Raw genomic sequence first — 17025 nt, forward strand, 5'->3', positions numbered from 1 at the left:
TTCCCGCACTTAGAGTGCCTAAACGCGTCGGACGCGACGCGTTTTTTAATCTTGCCTTTTTCGGCTGGCGGGTACAGATTAGATTCAACACAGCTGGAAAGAGCAAACCCCTCGATTCTTCTCCAACAACCTCGATCTTCATCCAACCCTTTACAGCCCAGCCAGGCGTGGAAGTTCTCCCCTATAGCGTCCAGAGCACAATTGTCGCTATCATGAACGAAATCCGGCTTCCAGAAGAGACCGCGGAGGATCGCGTGCGTGCTGCCACCGAGTTTTTGGATCCTAGTGAGCACTTGTTCTTGCTGTTACAACGAAGGGTAAAGTAGCTGACATTTACTGTTGCAGCTGACGCACGAGCACGGAGGTTCGTCGATCGGGATTATTATATGTGTGGAGATGATTATTGATGTTGACTTGGAGAACAGTTATCGGGCGGAAATAGTGTTGATGCTCAATCGAGGTCTTCGTCGACTTACAGTAAGCCAAGCCTGGGTCATTGAAAGATACCATAATAACAATGTTTTCTATATTTAGGTTAGCATCGATGAGATCCGAGCACATAACCGAGAACTCGCAGACGGGTGAGACTGCATAGCGTGGCCGGGGAGCCAATATATGACTAACTGTGAATAGTCTTCTCACGTTGCCATTTGAATATTCCGAGGCATTCAATAAAGCTTTGAAAGCCGTTATCAAGACCCTACCCAATCGACCATCTAAGGAAACAGCCGAGGATGTGGTTAGTACATGTACATGTCAGTGGTAGCTTTAGCTTCCATGCTAAAATTTCCAGGTTTATTACTGCGCCTACATCGGCGCCTTCGGAGAGAATGCCTGCAACCCACGAACGCTCGGCTCCTCCCATCTCAACCGCATGGTGTCTCTTGAGGGTATCGTGACAAAGTGCTCTCTTGTACGACCTAAAGTGATTCAAAGTGTCCATTTCAGTGAGAAGACAAACAAGTTTTTCTTCCGAAAGTATAGAGACCAGACTATGACAGCCAGTGGTGCAACAAGCTTGAATGTTTACCCTCAAGAAGATGATGATAAGAATCCGGTATGGCATAAGACATGATTTGTTTGAGTTTTGTTTCTGACATCTACCAGCTTACCACAGAGTATGGATATTGTACTTATATGGACCACCAAACGATCTCAATCCAAGAAATGCCCGAGAGAGCTCCTGCTGGTCAGCTGCCTCGTGGAGTCGATGTGATTCTCGATGATGACCTCGTCGATCGTGCTAAGCCAGGCGATCGTATCCAACTCGTGGGAATATTCCGCTCTCTTGGAAATAGAGGAGCTGGTTCGGGATCATCAACTTTCCGAACGGTCATCCTCGCGAACAATATAATCCAATTATCTTCGAAATCAGGCGGCGGAATTGCTCAAGCCACATTGACAGATACCGATATCCGCAATATTAACAAATGGGCCAAGAGCAGGAAAACAAAGATCTTCGATATGCTTTCCCAGTCATTGGCACCTAGTATTTATGGCCATGAGCATATCAAGAAAGCTATTTTACTCATGCTTTTGGGCGGTATCGAGAAAAATCTAGATAATGGAACCCATCTTCGTGGTGACATTAACATTTTGATGGTTGGAGACCCATCCACCGCTAAATCTCAAATGCTTCGCTTTGTTCTTAACACAGCTCCATTGGCGATTGCCACAACCGGTCGAGGATCTTCCGGTGTTGGTCTTACTGCAGCAGTGACAACAGATAAAGAGACGGGTGAACGTCGGTTAGAAGCCGGTGCAATGGTACTTGGTGACCGTGGTGTTGTGTGTATCGACGAGTTTGACAAGATGAGTGACGTCGACCGTGTAGCCATTCATGAAGTCATGGAGCAGCAGACCGTTACTATTGCTAAAGCAGGTATCCACACCTCTTTGAATGCACGGTGCAGTGTCATTGCAGCAGCAAATCCTGTCTATGGACAGTACGACCCTCACAAAGATCCACACAAAAACATCGCTCTTCCAGACTCGCTGTTATCTCGTTTCGATCTATTATTCATTGTCACAGACGATCCCGAAGATAAGAGTGATAGGTTGGTATCAGAGCACGTGTTGCGTCGACACCGCTATCGTCAACCGGGTGCTGAAGAAGGAGTACCTGTCCGTGAACAAGCCACTCAGACCCTGGGAGTAGGACTCGAAGAAACACAAGATGTGAACCGACCCACAGAACCTCTGGAAAAGTACAACGTGATGTTGCACGCCGGGATGAACGCGACTAATAAGGATGGTAATGTAGAAGTGTTCAGCTTGGCATTCATCAAGAAGTACATCCAGTATGCCAAATCCAGGATCAAGCCTATCTTGACGAAAGGAGCTGCGGATCATATAGTCGCCACTTATTCAGCACTTCGAAATGACGACCTTTCCGGCAACCAGAGAAAGACATCTCCAATGACAGCTCGAACGCTCGAGACGCTTATCCGTCTGTCCACTGCACACGCCAAGGCACGGCTATCTAGCCGTGTAGAAGAAAAGGATGCTAAAGAAGCAGAAGCCATCTTGCGTTTTGCTTTGTTCAAGGAGATTGTAGAAGATGGCCGAAGGAAGAGGCGTAAGCCAACGACATTTGATTCCGATGACGATGACATGAGTGACTCCGGTTCCGAGGATGATAGCGACGAAACATCTCCCACACGAACTGGAGCAACTCCTCGACCTGGCGCACGAGCTGGCCTCCGATCTACAGACCCTGCCAACAGATCCTCAGAAGCTCGGCAGCCGTCCCAAGACAGTGACGGGCTTTACGATGCCAGCCCCCGAGGCCAACGATTGCAATCGAACCGAGGCACGCAGAATCGAACTCAGACCGATTCGCAGATGTCCGTGGCATCCTCCCTACCAGCTTCGCAACTGCTTGTATCGCAGACAGAGGATTCGCAAAGCCAATCGCAAGCTAGAGCCAGCTCCATTGCCCCTCTCCAGCCGGACCGGTTGAATACCTTCCGTCAAATACTGGGCCCTCTGATGTCTCGCGTCTTCGTCAACGACGATAGCGCCGATGTGGAAGCACTTATTGGTGCAGTCAACACGGCTATTCGTGCGAGCCAATCATTGGGTGAGCGACACGTCTTCCAGAGACAGGAGGCTATCCAGGCTTTGAAGGCAATGAATGAGCGAAATGAATTAATGTAAGTTGTGGCCCCCTGACTATAATACTCAGCATGCTAACAGAGTCTATCTGTAGGTTTCTTGAGGACGACGAAACTGTTTACAGAATTTAAAATGGCTTTTTTTTTTCTTCCGAACAAAGGGTTGGGAATGGACTGGGAATTTATGTATGGATCTGGGTGTTTGGTGTTTATTAATCCAAGGATGTCTAGTTACGTTAGAAATGTTTATTTCCGGCATTACTGTAATAAATGCATTTAATCCATTCAATCTTTTGTGTATTCAGCATTTAAACAAATCGAATGTGGAAACAAGCTCATTTGATCCATAGATAAGACATTGATTTTCTTTCAATGTTTACGTCGTCATTTAATATCATCTATTGATACAGATGTGCCATTAAATTACTCGAATATATATTATGTCTAGAGACATTTCAGATTATATCAGTGCAAAGAGGGATCCAGTATGAACTCCCCGTCACTCGACATTAAACTGGCACAGTGGTCTGTCCATTCAGAAAGACCGCAATACTTTGCGCAGCCAATGTATAAAATGCGAAACCGCATCATCATCGTCATCATCATGTAGCGATGTTTCACCAAACACCTCTCCGAAATACTCTTCAAAAAGCCCCATACAAGTTGTCTCTGGCAGCGGAATCGATGCATCCACTTGAAATGATCTCGAATCAGCATCAAGCATAGCCCGCAGATGACTGGAGCCGTATGGGAGAAGACGCGAGAGTATGTCACCGTCAACATGCATCTGTGATGGTGTCTTGAACTGCGGAATGATATCACGCCATGTCCACCGGCTCTTTCGCGAAGATAGGAATGGGGAGACGATTGGGTCTCTGGAGCAGAGGTTCTGGACGAAACGAAGCAAGCGCCATTCGTTCTCGTTGATGGTCATGATGCGGTAGATTGTTCCGTCCATTGCGGTGCCATAGACAGCTGTTGAGGAAGGAAGGATAGAAGGTTTGGTGTATGGATTAAGTCTGATGATTGATACTGGGAGATTGGCTTCGGCGATTGCAGGGGAGAGTAGTTTGTTGGTGTTTGTGATCTTGGTTTCGGAGAATAGGCTTAATGTGCCCCCTCTCCGGCTTGAAAGAATGAGTTTCGATGGCCCGCCAATGCGGTAATGGGATAGGCCCTCGTGCCTTGCTCCGTCCTGCGCGTGAAGTTCTAATTTGTTGTTCACGACTTGGAGGACGACGAGGGATTCTCGGGCGGTGCTCACATAGAGGAATGTCTTGCGCACTGTGATAGAGATTCCCGGTGAAGTTAGTTTGAATCGTGCGGACGTGGCCCATTGTTTTTCTTTATCGGGCAGGTCTGGCTCGATTGGGATAATGTCATTTCCAGAGGCTACCATTAGAGTGAAGTCGCCGTATGCGGCAACAGCACGTACGGGGCCGTCGAATGGATGGATGTGCTTCACTGAACATTCCACTTGAGTAGGATTGGTTTTGCTGCGTTTTGCAATCAAGAAGATAATTCGTCCTTTATCCTCTTTGGTATTCCTTGCGGTGCCAATCACAATGAAATGATATTTTCTCCCATTATTCTCGGGCATCCAGTCTAGGATGCATGTGATTTTCTCTCCAGATGAACCCGAGGGTCTCCAAAGGTTTGGGTCCCCATCTTGTTGTGAACTTTGTGAGGATAGTAAATTCGAGTTGTGTGAATCTAGGTAGATAAATTCCAAGTAGGGACGCGTGTATCTTTTGACGGGTCCTGTTTCAGATTCGACTGTTTCTGTTATGTTGTAGGCTACCACAAGGCTCTGTAAATGCTCGGAATATGTTATCCTATTGGCAGAACCCGGCAGGTCGATTTTGCGGGGAATGGCTTTGGCAAATCGGTCTAGGGCGCAGATTAAAAGTTGTCCATCGCTAATGCAGACTAACGATCCATCTAGGGTAGTCGAGCTTGACTCGGTTGGCCTATCAATAACGGTGAAGACGTCGACGCTCTTCTGAGCGTATGCAGGCTACATTTGCCTGGTAAGCCAGGATAATTAATAAAGAGACTCATACACTCACATTATTTTGATCGGTTATCCAAATTTGCTGAAGGTCGAAATCCAAAGTATCAGCATTGATGTTAGATATGCACCAAAAACCGCTCCCACAAGTGGCTACAACGGTTTTGTCTTTCCTACTTAACTTGACCACCGTTTGGCCTAGTCTGTGTTCAGGGTACTGCTTCGAGTCTATAATCTGCGTCAGAAACGATTCTCAACGTTTTGGTTTGGACCATACCAAATGAAGTCTCTAAGCTTTCTGTGTCCAATGTAATTCCAACGGGAACAAGTAAGCCACTTCGGAGTCCACAGAGTAGAAATGTATTATCCGCATCCTGCCAAGTAACAATACTCATACTCTCTATGACTTTCAAAAGGTCGTCTCCAGTCAAACTCAAGGTAAAGCCCCCAAGAAAAAGGACTTCGCGTTGATGCAGTTCGTAGCAATCAATACGGCCCTCACCTGACCCTAAGAAGAGGAAAATTTCATCATTTACAATTTCGATCAAGATAGATGTGGGTTCATCCTTGATACCAAGTTCACCAACGTTGTCGATCACGAGAGTGCCTTCCTTCAAAGATATTTTGCCAATCTGCATTTTGATTCCCTGATCGGACTTTACGGCCATAGCTAATAGTGCTAGTCTGCCATTGACGACGGAATTGAGAATAGTCTGATCGGCTCCAACAATTTCCACCAGATTAAACGTCGTGTTACCAGGCACTGTAAGACGCACAGAATTGCTGGTTATTTGTACTAAGATGCCATCCGGTGTATAGCCTGCCGCAATGGTCTGTGCAGCGTAGTCTAGTGCCGAGTTCAAGTCGTCAACGGCGTTAATTTCGCCGCCATCTTTACGAGGAATATATAGAAGCGTTGAAGTAATAGGGTCGGAAACAAGTAAGTATGTTCCTTCATCAGAGATATCAGGCATGCACCATATATATCGCGTGCTAGAGAGATCATCGAGAGGAATGATCCATCCAATTTGAGCCTCATAGCCGTACCTAAATTCATATACGGCACCCTCATTGGATGATGCCGAGCAGACATAAAGATGATCACTGTCACTCGTATGTCCTACCGGGCCTAATCCCTTGCGTAATTTATTCGATGTTGAAGGCACCAAGGCAGAATCTAGTATTGGGGCCCAGTTCACGAACCTTTGAACGCAGGCCGAGTCTTGTCTCGCTGTTTGAATAAATAGCCCCCCATGGCCTGTATGACCGGCGGCTAGGAGGAGATCCCCTCCGTGATTGGGGTCGCTGAAGTCAATTGTATCGAATGCACCATCTACATCACACCCAAGCCAGCCACAAGAATTGAGGGCCTCGATTTCGCCTCCAGCAGTAAAGCTAAAATACCAAAGAAGCCCATCCTCCCGGCAAAGGTATATATCATCATGGGATTTGCTGTATGTTTGGTGACGGTATGGACGAGCCCATTTTGTCCATAACATGGGTAATTTTGTTGATACTGCATTGATTAGATGCCGTGAACTTGTATTCTTGGGACTAGTAAAATGTGTGTATTTCATGAAGAATGTCGTCGCAACAACAATAAAGGACGTCGATTTTGTCAATGGGATGAGTAGACTCGGCAGTCTGCAACTCTCTGGAAGCTTTTTCATTACAATCCTCGGTCGAGCCTGTCGAAGCGTGTTTGCTGACTTCCATTCATAGCACATGGCCAACGTATGGATACCTTTAGCAATGATAAAAAGAAGGATGATTTTGTTATCATTTTCACTCTCTGGGTACAGAAAATCCATGAAAATGATGTCACCATCAATGCGGAAGAACCTTTCCTGTTTAAACTATTAATTAGTTCTTTGATGTCAAAGATAGTGATGAAGATAGCGTGCCTCCCTGATAGGATCTAAGGTTTTGTTTTTCATTTGAGATTGAAGTTCCGCAGGTGATTTGAGTAAGAACACCCCGAAAAAGTTCCCTGGAGCAGCAATAGCAATAGCACGAGATCTAGGGAGACAATGATAAGCCAATGCCAGTATTAAAATCGACTCGTCCTACCTGGGATCAACTGCCAAATGACGACCAAATCTCTCTGTGATACTCACATCACATGGGAGTGCTCTTCGGAATTGAACAAAATGTCCGGTTTGACGCTCAAAGTTCCAGTGATAATATAAGAAGATTAATTCTTTAGAATCTAGGGTGAGAACTAGAAGATCGGTGGGAAACTCTTCTGCTGGTTGGATTTCTTCTAAAGAACCAATTTGAGCAACTAATTCCGTTTCGACATTCAAAGGCGTATCATGAAAGACCTTGAGGGCTTTTACAGCCATGATGTTTGCGTCAAAATCCGATTTTACCGAGACATCTTCCAAGTAGCTATCCATAACGATCTCTCGTAAAAGCAATGATCTCTCCCCGACAAAGACGACGTCATTCTGCAGCTTGCTTCGTAGTCGCGCAGGCAGAACAAATTGTATTGTCGGACTTGGTGTTATCGTTTGTGTCAGCAACCCAACCTTAGGCTTGTTGGACTCTGATGGTTCAACAGGCTTCTGATACCTTGCAACACCACGTCGCATAGCTTCTGATATTCCTGGATACTGCAAGGGCAGGAAGCCGTCTTCCGTATGAAATATCTGCAGAGACATGTTGTAACAGAATAGTGATACCGAGAAAAAAGTTCGTTGTAGCTGATGAGAGCCACATCAGGCTTGATGATGCGCGATTTTCAACAGCTTGCCAATAACCTAAGGTAGAAGTATCACCTATTTTTGCGAAAAGGTGTAGATTTTTGACTGGATCGAATGGCGGCTACTTTCATGGCATGTCCCATACAGGGTGGATGATCATAAGGGTCTCTTCCACTGACGCCTTGTTTTGAAGCCCAAGCCACCTTTTTCATGTCAAGCATAAGACATGTCAGTATGCATGGCGAAACAGAGCTTTGAGTGCAGGCTTAGGTGAGGGTTAGCTGCTCGAGAGCCTAGACCAGCCCGGCGTCGGTAAGAGTGTGAAGCATTATCAAACCAATAGCTAGAAAACGGATAGCGTCAAGGCGGCTTACGCCAAACAGTTAAGACCAGTAATCTCTTGGTGAAGGAGTATCCAGCTTTTAAGATGGGAGATGATGGAGACGGGCCCTGGAGTTTGATCGCATTGAAGGTTAGTTGCCAGTCGGGTTCATTGTGCACTTTCCGTATGAGCGAAGGGCCACCAATCAGATGCTAGCGGCAGCGGCCACAGCTTCAGGCAGACGGCCGTCATTAGTGCTCTCTGTCTCTTTCTCTTTCTCTTCTTTCCATCATACTCTTAGTATACTGTTCCTTCTTACAGCATTGTTAGATGTATATCGTCGCTACTGTAATCTGACTCATATGCACTCTCACCCTGATTGGCGGCTAGGCTGCTAAAGCGATGGCCTGAGTGCGTGCAATCTGTCAAATCTTCTATCAATTTGAAGTGTAACTCTCAACAGAGAGTTTTCTATATCCATTAATTTTTTTTATCTCCCTTATCGTCAATATAGCTACCACTGAGGATGGATGAGAAGGTGAACGATGCGCCAGCAGGCAGAAACACAGAACAGTCCACTGGGACGGACGAGAATAAACAACCAAGCATATTCGACGAGAAGCGAAACGGCATTGAAAGCGCGTGTCGTCAACGCGACATCAGAGCTTTAACGGCCTACGCTACATCGCCTGGTGGTCTATTAGATGACACGTTTCGCAAAGTCGCATGTACGCTTTTAACTTTCTGGACGGCCATATTCCAACACTGACATTTGCAGGGCCCATTCTATTGGGTGATAATCACCAAGCAGAGGATCTTGCAGCACAACCACTAAATTGGGTTGATCTCCCGAAGCACGGAGACGAAGATCAGGTCAAGCTGGATGTTGACCGGTCTTTTGTATATTATCCACATTGTTTGTATTTCTAAGCTGGACTCTCAGCCTTTTTTGACTGTGATCCTAGGCGACTCAGAAGAACTTGTGAAAAGAAAGCGAGAATTGTCGGATCTCATCACGGCGACTCTACGGCGGTATCCCATGCTCTGCTATTTTCAAGGATATCATGACATTGCTCAGGTGTTGCTATTAGTTCTTGGCCCTCAGCGTGCTGGTGATGCATTTGCCCGGGTCTCTCTTCTTCGAATAAGAGACTACATGCTCTCCTCTCTTACCCCAGCTTTCAAACACCTTAACCTTATTCCCGCTATTTTGGAAAGTGCCGACACAAAAGTTCGGAGACACTTGTCTGGGACGCAGCCTTTCTTCGCCTTGGCAGCTGCGCTAACGTTGTACGCTCATGATATAGAAGAGTACGACGATATTGTACGATTGTATGATTTTCTACTCGCTCATGAACCTGTTGTTGCGATCTATTTGTTTGCCGCCATTATTCTTAGCCGAAAAAAGGAACTCTTGGAGATATCTATCGATGAGCCAGATATGCTACACTTTACATTGTCCAAGCTTCCCAGCCCATTCGACTTGGAAGGCTTGATTACATCTACCTTGCAACTTTATGAAAAACATCCTCCAGAATCCCTGCCACTACGCTCTTGGCGAAATATTCCCCAATACAGCGTTCTGAAAACCTCCAGAGATGTTGGAAAAGCTAGCAGCCTTGATCATGCTCAAGAGCTATTTGAGTTACAAACAAGACAGCTCCAGCGAGAAGAGTTCCGAAAGAAGGCGTATGCAGCTCTCTGGCGTTATCGAAAGCCGGCAGCCTCTGTGGGATTGGCTCTAGTGATCGGATTAGTATCTATTTATATGCGCAGGACTGGGCTGGACTCTCCTGTTTGGGCTCTTATTGGGAAACTCAAGAATTCTTTCTATAGAAGCTGGCTATTTACGATGTATAGATAGAGCGTGTTGATTTTACTACTAAGATAGATCGTGTAATGTACTATCCGAATGGAAAAATTCAATTATCATGCCACTACTACTGTAACACATGGAACAAGACAGAAGCAAAATTAATTAATTCTATACTTTGCATGATGATCGACAGCCACCGAATTTCATTGGCTGCGCGGGCGGTGGAGACACCAGGTGTACACTTCGGAGCTGTTGCGTGTTCCGCTCACAACACCTCATAACTCTCGCTTTTGTTCCCTCGTCACAACAAAGCGCGGCTGTTGTATCCGGGGCCTCCTTGAACTTCCTTCTGCCTCTGTGTGTCCATTCGATCTTCAAAATGGCCAATCGAGGAGGTTACGACGTGGTCGTAGATGTTGATGCCGAGGTAAGCGTTACTTTCACTCTTAACGGCGAAACGCAGTATTCCATCTGCCTAATCTGAGATTATTGTGACGACCCTTCTAAATACCTTCTTTTTACCATTATCAGGGCGATCTAGGCCACACGGATCTCCAAGAAGATCTCGAATTCCACCCATCAAGTACGTAACACAACTACCTACCCCAGGCATCCACGTTCTAACCATCACAGATTTTGAAAACGACGCTCGCAACGCCAAAATCCACCCCGACTCACAGCCATTCCTCGGCGGTAATGGTGGTAACGTCCACGGCAGCTCATCGCGCGGTGGCGCCGGCGGCGGCAAACATCGACTCTGGACAATCCAATATTACAGCCAATACTTCGATGTCGACACAAACGAGGTTTTCCGACGCTGCGTGGCAGCCGTGTACCCTCGCTCCAACTTCCTCGACATTCTAGACGGGAACCCGGATCTTTATGGTCCGTTTTGGATCGCCACGACGGTGGTCATCATCCTCTTTTTGACGGGCACGATCTCGCAGTATCTGTCGCGGGAGGATGACAAGCATTTTGGGTATGACTTTAGATTGCTCTCTGGTGCAGCAGGGCTGGTTTATGGATATACCGGCGTGATCCCTATTGCCTTGTGGGCTGCACTGCGATGGTTCGGTAGTTCGTCGGCGGATCTGATTGAGTGCTGGGCTCTGTATGGCTATGCGAATCTTGTCTGGATTGCCGTTGCGTTGGTGAGCTGGAGCCCGCTGACGGCGCTCAACTGGGCACTTGTGGGCGTGGGGTTTGCCTGGACGGTGTTCTTCCTCTTGCGCAATTTGTACCCCGTGTTGAGTGCGACCGACGCAAAGACGAGCAAGGTCTTGCTCATTGTCGTTGTTGTGCTCCATGCCGGGTTGGCGATTGCTATCAAGATTCTGTTCTTTGCGTGAGTATCCTATAAGCACCGAATGGCCGTGATTGTGAACGAACTAACGAGTGTTATATGCTATAGTCACGGTAGCCCTGCTTCGAAGAACCATGATGATGATAAGCACGACGACGATAAGCATGATGATGACAAACAGAGTGACGAGAAGGAAGATGGTAAGAGACGCATGTTTTTCTAACTGAGCACCAAGTAGCGCGAGGGATGTATTTTTGCTACCAGAGCATCCTTGACATGTGGTTATTCCCTCATGAACAAACACATCTTTGAACAGCTGTATCACTGACATTTGTTTACGATGTATAAATATTCCTTTCCATTTTTAGGACACTTTAAAAAAGAATCAAAGCTTTGAAGATTGGTTTACATGGAACATAAATAGAATTTAATTTGTAGTAATCTAACTCGGCTGAGAGAGAAAACAAGGAAAAAGGGAACCAAGAATTCCGCGTCTTATATTCCCGATTTCCACTGGTTTAAGCGGGACAATGGTCTCCAATCATTCATATCAGTGATGAGCCTCTCCCCACACTACTCGTAAGTGAGACTGAATGCTCGCAACCATAATTGGCGGTTTGTTTAAATATGTTATATTTTTTGGACCGCATGATACCACAATACAACCCCAGGACATGCAAAAAAAAACTCCGCAAACGACACGACACCGAGAAAAATTGTCGATGGGGCGATCCGTCTATTTGAGCTTCTTCTTGGGGCGCAGCTGGTTGGTGTGACCGCACTTCCTCTTACGGCAGTTGGTGGCACGAGGAGGGAGACGGGCCTAGTTTTGTCTCAGTAACAGGTACTTCTGTTTATACAGTTTTGGGGGATGAATTGACGTACGTAGCACTTGCGGCAGATGGACTTTTCGCAGTTGTACTTGGAGGCAAGCGCCTTCAACGAGGGCTCGATGATACCACCACGCAGACGGAGGACGAGGTGCAGGGTGGACTCCTGTAAAAATATCGTATTAGTCCGGATTCTTCGTTTCGAGCCGGTTTTTATCAAGCATAACAGTCGTAATTTCATTCCCAATATATAACACACCAACAAAACACCATCGAATAAGGAGTAGAATAAAATCGTACCTTCTGAATGTTGTAGTCGCTGAGAGTACGGCCATCCTCGAGCTGCTTGCCGGCGAAGATCAGACGCTGCTGGTCAGGAGGGATGCCCTCCTTGTCCTGGATCTTGGACTTGACATTGTCGATGGTATCGGAGGACTCGACCTCGAGGGTGATGGTCTTACCCGTGAGGGTCTTGACGAAACTGTACATAACAGTCAGTTTACCATTCATTCTATTTCATTTTCTTCACGTTTATCCATATCCATATCGATATCCATCTGTGCGATTATATTTGACGGAGATCTTCGATCGTGCTGAAGGTGTAAAAGGCAAAGGTAAAGGGTTAGGTTGAACCTACATCTGCACTGTAAATCACGGAAAACCGTCGTTAGTCTGGCTGTAAAATCACATCAACAATCCGAGCGAATGGAATGTACATACTGGTTGCGATATTCGTCGATGTCGTCTGTTCCTGTGGTCGATCGAGCAAGACTGACACTGACGATGACGGCGCCGCACGGAAGACTTGAAGGCTAAGCGAGATGTGGGCCGATGACGGATTGGGAAATAGGGCTCTCTACCCTACTTGTTTTCCCAATCGGGTCTAGCGTATATATCAATACTCAATGCAATCAATACATAATAGTCACGAATCAAATCGAGATATTTTTCATGGATGAGAATATATGTCTAGTTACAGTGTTGCTATTCAGAATCTGACCCCGATTCATCTGTTTTTTGGTCTTGAAAGTCTACATTGTCAAACCACGTTTCGCCATGATATTCCGCTCGTCTCATATTTGCCTGCCATTTTTCAAGCTTAAGTTCGGTGCTTCGGACCGCTTTTATGAGCGTTTTCACGGTCAGACCGGATAGATTTGCGGCTGTTTCATGAAACTTTCGAGCTACTTTTGGCATGTCTGATTCTGTCTTGTAGACTCTGTATGAGAAGCCTGGACGGGGGGTGGTATCCTCGTTTTGAATGTCAGGATCTCTCTGTTGAGATTCTTCGTCGTTGGCTTGTAGAGTCTCGAATGGAATGATTTCCGCTGGACGAAGGCTGCTAGTAACAGCCCGTACTTTTTCATCGATCGCCTCCTGATCTATATCCCGCCTTTTTTCATCGTGAGCGGATTCAGGGCGAGAGATCGGAAACATTTCTGCAAGTGGATTCGTGGCTTCAGGAATATAATGTCAGCAAGCAATCATTCCAACAATATGAACAAGGCCTACGTCTATTCTTATCGATCCAGGTATCCTCGTACCAATCCAGATAGTCATCTAACTGCTGGTCTGTGAAGTGAAACACGTGACCATCATTAACCGTAACTTCCTGCCCCTTTGCAAGTCGTTCCTTTGGTTGGCTCTTTTTCTCAAAATGTCTTTGTGCCGAGCTCCATACGTCCCAGTCGAGGATCTGGGCTGTCGGCTCTGCAGCGGAACTGGGATAGCCCTTTGTCTTGCTGAAGGGGAAGAGAAGCTTAGTTGAAACGACAATTAATGCCAGAATTTGCGCCTCGGGGTAGCTCAGTGCTTGGGTAGAGTACTTTTTGTCTAGGGGGAATTGGAAGGTGTAATTGAGGAGCTTTTGCAGTCTTCGCACGTATGAATATACTTCCACTGTATTGAGTTTGTCAATGTGATATCATAGCGTAAATAGAAGAGAGCCTGTGCTTACATGGTAGTGCCAACTGCCGCACGAATTGGAAGAGCATCAGTGGCACGTTTAGCGGAGGAAAGGTAATACTGCATTCGCGAGAATACATGACCACCAAACGAGAGACCGTCTTATGGAGGTGATCGCTTCTTGGAAGAGTCTAGATATTGTTGGTTGAAATGAAAGATTGCAATGGGAATCTCTGATTTACCTCGACAGTCAATTCTCTGATGTATATCTGTGAAAGCCTATCTCTGATTTCGAGAGGAACAGTTCTGATGGCTTGGATGAACGGTATCTCATTTCTCATTGCAAATCTATAGAATTATTAGCTTACAAAACAGTGACTGGAATATAGTAACGTATTAGAGTAACGTGAAATGCTTTAGATTTTCCATACCGGTAAATATCGCCAATGCTAACAGGTAGCCGCAGTAACGAAGCCGCCAAGTAGCAAAGTCCCAAGGTTTCTTCCAACAACGGGTTGTCGCTCAATTTATGCGACGCTGACCCATTCTCCTTCGGTGTTTCAGCACCAGGCAGCTGAGAGCTGAAGACCTCCGAGCTAGCATCTTTGTCGGCATCAAGCGACTCGTCGAACTTGGCTGTCAGAGATTGCAGTCGCAATGCCCAAAGATCTCTCACGACTCTCTTCGAGACAGTTAGTCTATGAATGTTGTCGTGGAATTCTAGGGTCATTTACCTCTAGATCAGTAGGAAACCCTTTCTCGTGTATCAAGGCATGGCATTGCGTCCACAGGATAAGCTGGTAAGCCTGTACAAAGAGACGATAGCCGCGGCGACCAGTGAATGCTGAACTTCGTGTGAGCTCTTCTTATTATTAAAATTACAGGAATCGCGAAGATTCACGTACTCTTTTGAATTCTTTCTTCTGATATTTTTTTTACACGGTGAATCGTTCCCCGTTTTCCAAAATCGTCAGGATCTGCTTCGACTTGCCGACCCTAGGAGGCTATGAGTATAATTCCAAGAGCAGTATCTGTGCTAAGAAGTTGTGTGGTGGAAGGAAATGAGAATGAGAATGGCAATACCTCTTGTTGGTGACCCCGTCTGCAAAACCAGACTCCGTCTTCAAGATAATACCGCGTCTCCCGACAACCGTCCTGCCCGCAAGGACCGCGCTTGACATACTCCATTGTGAGGAGGGTCTGTCATACTGTTAAGCGTGATCGAAATGTGGAATTAACATGTTGTTTATTCGATGGTGTTGATGTAGTTGAATATATGAAATCTTTCTAGCAATCATTTCCTGGGACGGGAGAATGCCGGAACCCGCTTTCCCCAAACGGTGGCAACGACAAATCAGGCGGCACTCTTTACACATCTACAGAATCTATAAAATTTCCAAAATCTCCAGAAACGTACATACACTATAAGGTATTTACGGTGATAGTAATGACGACTAAGTAAAGGAATTGGTTGATGCGACCATCATGAAATGCTTAAAGTTTCGCACTGTCGGCGCAGACCATAGTCCGCCCGCGAGTATCTTGACATTATGAGGAAAGAAACAAATGAGCAAAACGCCCATGCCAATCATCACAGCGAGTTTCATACCACTGGCGAGACATGGCTGCTCCCAAAAATTCGTGAGGGCATGAATTTTGATTTTTTGGACATGAAGTATTAAAGGAGATGTAGGGGCTCGGGTGATAGTAATCTAGTTGCTCTTGAGATCGATAGCAGCCTCTTCACCCATAGCAGACAGGACAGTGACGTTGACATCCTTGCCCTCGCCGAAGGCCTTCGTGATTCTCTCACCAAGTTCACCGTCAGGGACCTTGACATCATCCTTGGTAGATCCAGAGTCTTCCATAAGGGACATGAAGCCGTCGTCCTCACTAATGTCAATCTGCCAGAGTCATCAGCGGGTGTCTGTTGTGCAATGGTTGTTGTGTTGAAGCACTTACGAGCTGGTAATCCTTGCGGACGACGACGGGGACGTCCATGTTGTGGGTAGACGGGGACAAGTCTTCGTACTTCTTGCCAGTGAAGATGTCGAGGGCAACCAAGTGAACCTTGGCGTGACCGTGCTTTCCAGTCTTGGAAGTGGACATGTCGACGATCTTGCAAGGACGGCCCTTGATCACAACGTGGCCGTTCTTGCGTAGGGCAGAGCACTGCATGGGGAAGGTAGCCGAGGCACCGGCATCGGCGCTGTCGAAGGTGTGCTCATGCTTGGGGGAGTGTTAGCGAGCGTATGAGATAGAGGCATGGACATAAACATGGGAGTAGTCCTAGTAATAGCGGTAGATACACGTATGTACACAGAAGAGGGGGCAGCGGGGTCGGTGCAGGACGGGGCGGGGCAGCATTGTACATACCTGGGCGTCGTTGTTGTCGGCCATGGTTGCGATGGATATAGAGCTGGGAGTATAGAAAAGAGGCGGAGAGACAGGGGATAGAGAGGGCGCGTGAGGAGGGAGGATGAACGAGAAAAAATGGATAGGACGGGGTGGGACGCGGAAGAAATTGGGCAACCGAGAGCAAAATCGTTTTGCATTTTGCATTGGTTGCTGCAGAGCATCTTTTCCCGCGCTAGGCTGGATTGGGCCGTGGCGGGGTGTGCCCTATCATGGACCTAGCATTGCCAGACTATTGTAGAAACTATGTAGGAATATGTATAATAGTAAGCTGTAGTATTGAATATGGAGAATATGTTATTATGGCTACTGAGTTCTAGTAATAATGCGTAGCAATGTATATTGTGCACATGGTAGACTGTATCCCATCGAGTCCACTGTACCACCCCAATAATAGTGATTAGCTGTCCCTATCGGAGCACATTTCATAGTAGACACTAACAAGACATAATGTTGATTGCATGTACATATATAAATGTAGTATGTACGATGTCTCATTCCTGTAGCTACTGCTAACTACTGAGCCGTTAAGGCTCCAATTAGGAATAGCTATTCCATATTAGGAATGGCGTAGCTGCCCCGGATTTCAGGTGAGGAAGGTG

General features: G+C 46.4%; 7 protein-coding genes across 7 annotated transcripts; 3 read left to right on the forward strand and 4 right to left on the reverse strand.

Annotated features, from left to right (window-relative positions):
• Nucleotides 1-212: 212 nt before the first annotated feature.
• On the forward strand, nucleotides 213-3248 carry BGW36DRAFT_291298 (putative DNA replication licensing factor Mcm3; the record flags this gene model as incomplete). The annotated part of the gene is made up of 8 exons (XM_046210832.1): nucleotides 213-285; nucleotides 346-364; nucleotides 426-477; nucleotides 535-581; nucleotides 634-739; nucleotides 794-1057; nucleotides 1108-3155; nucleotides 3212-3248. The coding sequence occupies 8 exons, from the start codon at nucleotides 213-215 to the stop codon at nucleotides 3246-3248; spliced, it is 2646 nt and encodes an 881-aa protein (XP_046074157.1).
• A 275-nt stretch (nucleotides 3249-3523) lies between these two features.
• BGW36DRAFT_129322 (mono-functional DNA-alkylating methyl methanesulfonate N-term-domain-containing protein) lies at nucleotides 3524-7991 on the reverse strand. Its single transcript, XM_046209346.1, has 5 exons — nucleotides 7198-7991; nucleotides 7032-7146; nucleotides 5405-6974; nucleotides 5186-5355; nucleotides 3524-5133 (listed from the first exon to the last, which is right to left on the reverse strand). The coding sequence occupies exons 1-5, from the start codon at nucleotides 7788-7790 to the stop codon at nucleotides 3652-3654; spliced, it is 3930 nt and encodes a 1309-aa protein (XP_046074158.1). The 5' UTR covers nucleotides 7791-7991; the 3' UTR covers nucleotides 3524-3651.
• Nucleotides 7992-8437: 446 nt separating this feature from the next.
• BGW36DRAFT_374180 (putative TBC domain protein) lies at nucleotides 8438-10086 on the forward strand. The gene is made up of 3 exons (XM_046215648.1): nucleotides 8438-8882; nucleotides 8933-9070; nucleotides 9120-10086. Exons 1-3 carry the CDS (start codon nucleotides 8681-8683, stop codon nucleotides 10016-10018), a joined length of 1239 nt encoding a protein of 412 aa, XP_046074159.1. The 5' UTR covers nucleotides 8438-8680; the 3' UTR covers nucleotides 10019-10086.
• A 167-nt stretch (nucleotides 10087-10253) lies between these two features.
• On the forward strand, nucleotides 10254-11683 carry BGW36DRAFT_374182 (uncharacterized protein). The gene is made up of 4 exons (XM_046215649.1): nucleotides 10254-10397; nucleotides 10502-10553; nucleotides 10604-11315; nucleotides 11382-11683. The coding sequence occupies exons 1-4, from the start codon at nucleotides 10350-10352 to the stop codon at nucleotides 11494-11496; spliced, it is 927 nt and encodes a 308-aa protein (XP_046074160.1). The 5' UTR covers nucleotides 10254-10349; the 3' UTR covers nucleotides 11497-11683.
• BGW36DRAFT_374184 (putative ubiquitin-60S ribosomal protein L40 fusion protein) lies at nucleotides 11678-12889 on the reverse strand. The gene is made up of 5 exons (XM_046215650.1): nucleotides 12824-12889; nucleotides 12741-12747; nucleotides 12404-12584; nucleotides 12159-12269; nucleotides 11678-12096 (listed from the first exon to the last, which is right to left on the reverse strand). Coding segments are annotated over exons 1-5 (387 nt in total). The 5' UTR covers nucleotides 12825-12889; the 3' UTR covers nucleotides 11678-12009.
• Nucleotides 12890-13040: 151 nt separating this feature from the next.
• Nucleotides 13041-15295, reverse strand: BGW36DRAFT_316352 (putative RNA polymerase I-specific transcription initiation factor Rrn7). The gene is made up of 8 exons (XM_046212559.1): nucleotides 15092-15295; nucleotides 14914-15004; nucleotides 14743-14852; nucleotides 14440-14690; nucleotides 14251-14356; nucleotides 14061-14199; nucleotides 13616-14002; nucleotides 13041-13560 (listed from the first exon to the last, which is right to left on the reverse strand). Exons 1-8 carry the CDS (start codon nucleotides 15194-15196, stop codon nucleotides 13088-13090), a joined length of 1662 nt encoding a protein of 553 aa, XP_046074162.1. The 5' UTR covers nucleotides 15197-15295; the 3' UTR covers nucleotides 13041-13087.
• Nucleotides 15296-16518, reverse strand: BGW36DRAFT_374189 (eukaryotic translation initiation factor eIF-5A). The gene is made up of 3 exons (XM_046215651.1): nucleotides 16385-16518; nucleotides 15971-16237; nucleotides 15296-15912 (listed from the first exon to the last, which is right to left on the reverse strand). The coding sequence occupies exons 1-3, from the start codon at nucleotides 16406-16408 to the stop codon at nucleotides 15721-15723; spliced, it is 483 nt and encodes a 160-aa protein (XP_046074163.1). The 5' UTR covers nucleotides 16409-16518; the 3' UTR covers nucleotides 15296-15720.
• Between the last annotated feature and the right edge of the window lie 507 nt (nucleotides 16519-17025).

The sequence above is a fragment of the Talaromyces proteolyticus genome (genome assembly GCF_021365285.1).
Source record: "Talaromyces proteolyticus strain PMI_201 chromosome Unknown BGW36scaffold_4, whole genome shotgun sequence".
Taxonomy (NCBI): Eukaryota; Fungi; Ascomycota; class Eurotiomycetes; order Eurotiales; family Trichocomaceae; genus Talaromyces; species Talaromyces proteolyticus.

Coding starts and splice junctions, on each gene's coding strand:
- BGW36DRAFT_129322 (XM_046209346.1), bottom strand. CDS start 7,790: ATGTCTCTGCAGATATTTCATACGGAAGACGGCTTCCTGCCCTTGCAG. Junction 7,147..7,197: donor CATTTGGCAGTTGATCCCAG/GTAGGACGAGTC, acceptor TTGTCTCCCTAG/ATCTCGTGCTATTGCTATTG. Junction 5,134..5,185: donor GGATAACCGATCAAAATAAT/GTGAGTGTATGA, acceptor AGGCAAATGTAG/CCTGCATACGCTCAGAAGAG.
- BGW36DRAFT_374180 (XM_046215648.1), top strand. CDS start 8,681: ATGGATGAGAAGGTGAACGATGCGCCAGCAGGCAGAAACACAGAACAG. Junction 8,883..8,932: donor CACGTTTCGCAAAGTCGCAT/GTACGCTTTTAA, acceptor TGACATTTGCAG/GGCCCATTCTATTGGGTGAT. Junction 9,071..9,119: donor TTTTGTATATTATCCACATT/GTTTGTATTTCT, acceptor CTGTGATCCTAG/GCGACTCAGAAGAACTTGTG.
- BGW36DRAFT_374182 (XM_046215649.1), top strand. CDS start 10,350: ATGGCCAATCGAGGAGGTTACGACGTGGTCGTAGATGTTGATGCCGAG. Junction 10,398..10,501: donor TCGTAGATGTTGATGCCGAG/GTAAGCGTTACT, acceptor TACCATTATCAG/GGCGATCTAGGCCACACGGA. Junction 11,316..11,381: donor ATCAAGATTCTGTTCTTTGC/GTGAGTATCCTA, acceptor TATATGCTATAG/TCACGGTAGCCCTGCTTCGA.
- BGW36DRAFT_374184 (XM_046215650.1), bottom strand. Junction 12,270..12,403: donor GCGACTACAACATTCAGAAG/GTACGATTTTAT, acceptor ATATTTTTACAG/GAGTCCACCCTGCACCTCGT. Junction 12,097..12,158: donor CCATCTGCCGCAAGTGCTAC/GTACGTCAATTC, acceptor AGACAAAACTAG/GCCCGTCTCCCTCCTCGTGC.
- BGW36DRAFT_316352 (XM_046212559.1), bottom strand. CDS start 15,196: ATGGAGTATGTCAAGCGCGGTCCTTGCGGGCAGGACGGTTGTCGGGAG. Junction 14,357..14,439: donor AGCATTGGCGATATTTACCG/GTATGGAAAATC, acceptor ATAATTCTATAG/ATTTGCAATGAGAAATGAGA. Junction 14,200..14,250: donor TCAGAGAATTGACTGTCGAG/GTAAATCAGAGA, acceptor AACAATATCTAG/ACTCTTCCAAGAAGCGATCA.
- BGW36DRAFT_374189 (XM_046215651.1), bottom strand. CDS start 16,408: ATGGCCGACAACAACGACGCCCAG. Junction 16,238..16,384: donor CCGACAACAACGACGCCCAG/GTATGTACAATG, acceptor CACTCCCCCAAG/CATGAGCACACCTTCGACAG. Junction 15,913..15,970: donor TCCGCAAGGATTACCAGCTC/GTAAGTGCTTCA, acceptor TGACTCTGGCAG/ATTGACATTAGTGAGGACGA.